This window comes from Orycteropus afer, unplaced genomic scaffold (genome assembly GCF_000298275.1).
Source record: "Orycteropus afer afer isolate SDZICR_OR568_19922 unplaced genomic scaffold, OryAfe1.0 scaffold00647, whole genome shotgun sequence".
Lineage (NCBI taxonomy): Eukaryota > Metazoa > Chordata > Mammalia > Tubulidentata > Orycteropodidae > Orycteropus > Orycteropus afer.
This window is the reverse complement of record NW_006922234.1, coordinates 1,013,464-1,019,678: the sequence shown is the minus strand read 5'-3', so window position 1 is coordinate 1,019,678 and position 6,215 is coordinate 1,013,464. Positions and strand designations below refer to the sequence as shown.

The following is a 6,215-nucleotide window of genomic DNA, read 5'->3' as shown; positions in this document are numbered from 1 at the left end:
GGTTGTTATTTGCTATTTTTGGTTCTCTGTTCAAAGGACTCCCTTTAGCATGTATGACATTATTTTTAAACTTCTTTATTTCTCTAAACTTTAAAAACTTTCTAAAGTGAGTACATGGTTTTTATAATAAGAAACAAATATGTAGGATTCATTTTCTTATAATTTCATTGTCCCCAACTCACCATGATATTATCTTCAACCTCTGCTCTTATATAAGGCCCCAAGATTCCCAAGTGTTCATTCAGCTCTCCACGGTATAAAGGTCGACTAAAGGAGCCATCAGTAAATTCCTGGAAAACCACCTTCTTGAACTGAGGGACGCTGCCACTCTGAGCCCTGGAGAAGAAAGCAGAGGAAAAGCAGCATCCTGATGGACCAAATGGGTAGAAATACTTCATATCCTTCTCTTCTCTGGATTTGAGATTCATTTGGTAGTATTCATGATGGATTGGAAGTGTCATGGGGCAGGGAAAAGAGACAGAAGAACCCCAGAGAACTTGCAGATCTCTGGCTTGGGTCCACAGATGCATGGAGATGCAGTTCACTGAGAGGGGAACCCTAGAGGAAGAGGAGGTTTGGGGTGTAACAGTTTTAGGCATATAGACAATTCTTTGTGTCCTCATCTTACTCCACATCTAAGCAGCATCTTACGTAGTTAGCCGCTCCATGCATGAACGCAAGGGGTTTTGTCTACTGCTATATTCCCAGTACCTGAAAGAGTGTCCAGCACAAAAAACTATTTCTTGACACTTTCCAGATAAGTAAGAGATTGGTTCATAACATAAACAATATCACCTGTACTCCTTCTTTTTGTAAAATATATATATATTTTTGTAAAATATATATAGATACATCATCTATATGAGACCCAACGGTCAACATTTACTGGGGGCAGGAGCAGGCGAGCAAGCTAGATTCAATGAAATGAACAACCAGTATGGAAGTAATGAGAATATTGACACAATGTGGAGAAATGTAACCAATGTCACTGAATACTATGTTAAGAAATTATTAAATGGGAGCCTAATGTGTTGTGTAAACTTTCACCAAAAAACACAATCAAAAGTTTAAAGAAATCAAAAGGGAAGAGAACAAGATCCTGCAGGCCCTGTTTCCTGACTTGTCTCTACCACCTCGTTCCCATAACTCCCTCCCTCCATTCTTCACTGTATGCCAGTCACGCTGACCCTCAACTCCACGGAGATTTCTTGAACCACCCCAGCTAAAGTATCACCCCCTACTCATACTCTACCATGGTATTCTGTTCTATCTTCTGACTAGCATCATTAAGATGACCTTATTTATTTTTCTACTAATTGGTTATCTTTTGCTTTTCCCAATAGAATGTAAACTCCTACTCTGCTGTACTCCAACCCACTGCCATCAAGTCGATTCTGACTCATAGCAACCCCCACTGGGTTTCTGAAGCAGTATCTCTATGGAACTACATTGCCCAACCTTCCTTCTGGGGAGTGGCTGGTGGGTTTGAACCACCAACCTTCTGGTTAGCGGTCAGATGCCTTAGGCACTGCTCCACCAGAGCGCCTTTACTCCAGTGCCTATGAAAGTGTCTGGCATATAGGAGGTGTTCAATAAACATGGTTAGCTGATTGACTGTCCCTATGATTATCTTCCAGATCTGTGTGTTGTCCTTCCCTGACCCACCTTCTTAGTCACATCCTTCCACTTTGCCGTCTGAACCCCCTATACCATGGAAAACAACCTTTTCAACATCCTCAACCTCTTTACCAAACTCCTCGCTTCTTCCCCCTGCCTCTCTTGTTGTTGTTGTTGTTATGTGCTGTCAAGTCGGCCCCGACTCACAGCAACCCCTCCTTGGGTTTCTGAGGCAGTATCACTACGGAAGTAGATTGCCCAGTCTTCCTTCCGAGGAGTGGCTGGTGGGTTTGAATCGCCAGCCTTCTGGTTAGCAGTCAAGTGCCTTAGGCACTGTGCCACCAGAGCTCCCTGCCTCTCTGAGGGCTCTCCTATGAGAATAAGAGTTCTCTGCAGCCCATAGGGCTGGCAGGCTCGGTTGGTGTTCTGCTCCCTGTGGCTGCTTCTTGACCGGGACTCCTCTACCTCTTTCTTGTAGCTCCCCTCTCCATCTTCACCTTTCCAGAGGGAGAGGCTCGGCTGTCTGCATTTGCCATCCTTTTCCTCTCACTGTTGCTGTCTTCTTGGAACCTCTCATCTGCCCTCGGCTTCATCTACACTTTGCTGCCTGCTTTTCAGGGTTCCTCTATAAAGCGATATTTGGCATTTCATGGCTGCATGTTAAGGTGTGCCTTTCCTATTGCCTCAGCACCTAGTAAAGTCAACCTTTCCAATAGTGGGACAGAGCAGTAAGCAGTGGACACATACCTGCCTCCTGGAGCACGGGGAGCTTGACTCATCCCATAGTCCCAAGACTGCTCCACTGCAGCAAGGAAATAGTGGCGGGTTTTCTTTTGAAAGCTGCGGGGCCCCTTATTTTCATCCTCCCCATAAATGTCAAAATCTTCCCTCTTCATTTCAGTCAAGAGAGCATCATCATAATCAATTATTTCTTGCTCCTGCTGAAGGGGAGGAAATGTTACTTCCTTTTGATGGTGGTGTTTCCAGGCTGGTGCGTTTTCAGAGCACAGCTTGCCAGCCTCCTCTCGCTTTGCCCGCGTGGCTTTTGCTTGAAGCCTATCATGCCCTTCATTTAGTGCTGCTACTGCATGGTTGCCTTCACAAGGCTTCAGGGGAGGAACAGTGTTCTTTGTATTGAAAGCTGTGGGTTTTGGTGACTCCTCTTGGGATTTGCAGTCTTCTCTTGACACCTGGGTAGCACATCGGCTCTCCCAAGCACGGGGACTGAGTAGCTTGGGGAGAGTCTTTCCAGAGCTCTCTGGTGCCTCTTTCAGAAAGGGCATTTCTCCAGGTCTATTTCCTGGACTCAATTTACCAGCTCCTTGTGTTTCTGGAAGGAAGATCTCTTCCATGAGACCCAGGTGGCCAGAAGAACCATGGCTAGTTTCTGTAGAGAAAGAGTCTTCCTGATGAACACGAATTTTAGGAAGCATTTCAACATTTCCAGATGCTTCGGGTAAGCCTGGTTTCAAGAGAATGGTGTTCTCAAGTTTCTCGTACCTGAGTGGGTCAGTGGCACTTAAGGAGATGACCTTTTCCTGGCCTCTGATCATATCCAAGGCTTGGGTGGCTGAAGAAAGGTTATCTCTTTTGCCTCCTTGTAAGAAATGACTGCTTGCTTGGCTACTAGAACTCTTCTCCCTCAAAGTGTAATTACAGGCTGATAACGGAAGATGAGAAGAGTCGTCTTGGGTTGGTGCCTTGGTTTGATCTGTAGGGCTAACTGATGGAGATGCTGATGTCTTCGCAGAGTCCTTTGTTTGGGTGACGCCATGACTCCTTACAGAACAATCTGATAGAGGCGACTGAGTGATGCCTGCTTTCTCCTTTCCATTGTGGTCCATCTGTGTGGTCAAATACATCATATTTCTTGACCACTGCATTGAGGTGTCATTCACAATTAGCCCCCTTTCAAGCTTTATTTCTTCTAGTGGGGGTCCAAATGGTTTCAAAGCCTGCTTGCTATGTTGAGTGGTAACATTCTGCTGACTTGGATTAGAAAACCTCCCTGTAGGGCTTGGAGATTTCTCTACCGTTTGCTTTGTTTGATTTCCCAAGCCTGCCAGGTTTGCTTCCTCCTTTCTTTTTGAGAAATGGTCTTTGTGAAGTCCTACTCTATTTGCTGAGTCATCCAATAACCTGGTGTCTTGAAGTTTTGAAGCATATGTTCCCTCATCTAAACCTTCCACAGTAACGTTTGGCCTAGTGCTCCGTATGAAGACTGTCTTCAGGAAATTCTTTGTGCCAGTCACTGGAAACACTTGAGGCAAACTTGCATTCCCTTGGATTAATGTTTCATTCCTTCCTATTTCTTCATGGAATTTTCTTTCTTGATCTTGGGTATCATTTTTCTGTATATTAGCCATGTTTGTAAGAAATATGCTCCTGTTGTTTGAAAATATCTTCTCTTTGATTCCTGGGTCTTTTGTAAATTCATCCACTCCTACTGTCACTTTACTCTTCTCTGATAAGAAATGTTGATCTTTCACAGACTTATCTGAGCTCAAGGGTATTAATTGCTTTGGACTAGGCCCTTGCTCTGAGTTCTGGGAGTTCTTTCCATGGGTCCTTTTTCTCCAATTTTCTGAATCTGGCCTGGTGAACAATGACATGTCTGGATTTCCCACATCTATCGACACAGGGTCCTCTTTTTTCTGGTGGACCATTTCCACATCTTTTGATGAAGTAGTTTTATTTGATACATGATTTGACCCCAAAGATGTAGTATTTCTGTCTATAAACATTTCATTATGACTCAAAGAAGTCACTTCTTGAAACTCAGTATCATTTTCTAATATATCTTCCCAGCCTGATGTACTATTCTCATTGGATAATGTTGGATCATTGATGTGAGTCTTTCCATTCATTGTTGAGTTATTGGGTGCTCTGTTTGTATTTACCAAAGAGATATTAACTTTGAATAAAGCACTCTCCATTGATGATGCTTTCTCCCCCAGTGAACTCTCTTGACTACTCATTCCAGCTGCTTCTAACAACATGGAATCATTATCTCTTTCACTCAAGTGAAAACGTACACCAGACCCAGTAAGAAGAGATGACTTTCTGCCAAATACAATGGTGCCTAATTGACTACTAAAGTGAGCTGGCGTATTCAGGGGTCTTAAGGAATCTGTCTTTTCAATGCCTGCTGGAAAGTTGTCTGATGAACTTATTGCTGAAGTCATTATATTATTTGATGAAGTAGAAACTGTTGAATCAAGTTTCTTCAAGTCTTCTGTTACAGTTGTTTCCGAATTCTCATTTAATGTTAATTGGAGGCCTAGCTCAGGAGTGAAGACTGTGTCTCCACCATCATGGAGCGCTGGTCGGATGTGCGCTGCATCACATGGGCCGTCCTTACGTTCGATCACTCCGGGTGAAAGAGCATCAGGAACAGTCTCACATTTAGCTTCTTGGAGATCAGATGAAGATAACCCATGTGCAGTAGGACTCTGTCCCAAGAGTGTCAACAAATCAGTAGAGGAGGCACTTTGTGCTTTAAGCAGCTGTGTTCTCTCTCCATATGGAGAGTCCATCTTCAGTCTGTCATTTTCTGAGGTTGTGGTGGCTTTGAATTGGTTTTGCTCGGGGCTAGGGTACCTTGAATTTCTGGAAAAGGATCTGGGTTCAATGACACTATTTTCATTCAGAAAGTTGGTTGGAATATCTTCATATATGTCCTCATAATAATCAGTGTTCCTGTCACAACTGGAAACCTTCAGTAATGCTGTCATGCCTCTGTTCCGGAAGTCTGAGTTGTGGCACCCTAGAACCCAGAGACCTGGAGAAGAGGAAGAATAAGCCTCTGATTATTCATAACTCAGGTCCCAAGCTTCAAATTACATGAAGAGAAATTTGACAGAATTAAAGGGAAAGAGAGACAATTGAACAGAGTTCAAAATGTTAATACTCCTCTCAGTGATTGATAGAACAACCAGCCAAACACAATCAGTCACCTTGACCTTGTTTGTAGTTACAGAACATACATACTCAAGCCAAACTCATATGTCCAAACCTTGCCTTTTCTGTATAATAGTCCATTGGAATTTATTTCAGTATGTCTAAATCTGCAACCATCTCTAGTATTAGCACATAAACTCCAAACCAAACTCACTGTCATTGAATCAATTCTGACTCATAGCAAGCCCCACTGGGTTTCCAAGGCTGTAAATCTTTACAGAAGCAGACTCCCTCATCTTTCTTCTACAGAGCAGCTGGTGGGTTCGAACCACTGACCTTTTGGGTTGCAACCAAATGCTTTGACCACTACACCATCAGAGCTCCTTAGTATTAGCACATACATATTTACAATCATTTTGTCTTTTTTTATTATTATTCATTGTGATTTGGGTGAAGATTTACAGAGCAAATTCACTTTCCATACAGCAGTTCACATATACTTTGTCTCCTGTCATTGACCACAGTTTATCACAATGCAACAGCTCCCCTCCCACTTCCTCCCCATAGTTACCTCTTCCCAGTGTTCATCCCTCCATACACTCCTGCGCCCTGAGCTGTCTCCCTGTGCATAAGCAGCCCTTCCTTCTCCCATGATTGTTCTCTCCAGGGCGTGTGTCTACTTGAGGTAAATGTTTAAC

At 43.4% G+C, this 6,215-nt stretch overlaps 1 protein-coding gene across 1 annotated transcript in view; it reads right to left on the bottom strand.

Moving 5' to 3' along the window:
• The window catches only part of F8 (coagulation factor VIII), a 105,188-nt gene that overhangs the window by 48,588 nt on the left and 50,385 nt on the right, over positions 1-6,215 (bottom strand). The window contains exons 13-17 of the mRNA XM_042783081.1: positions 4,726-5,422; positions 4,315-4,434; positions 3,478-4,200; positions 2,365-3,117; positions 183-336 (exon numbers count right to left, since the gene is read on the bottom strand). Of these exons, the coding sequence (XP_042639015.1) occupies positions 183-336; positions 2,365-3,117; positions 3,478-4,200; positions 4,315-4,434; positions 4,726-5,422 (2,447 nt within the window). The remainder of the gene's footprint in view (positions 1-182; positions 337-2,364; positions 3,118-3,477; positions 4,201-4,314; positions 4,435-4,725; positions 5,423-6,215) is intronic.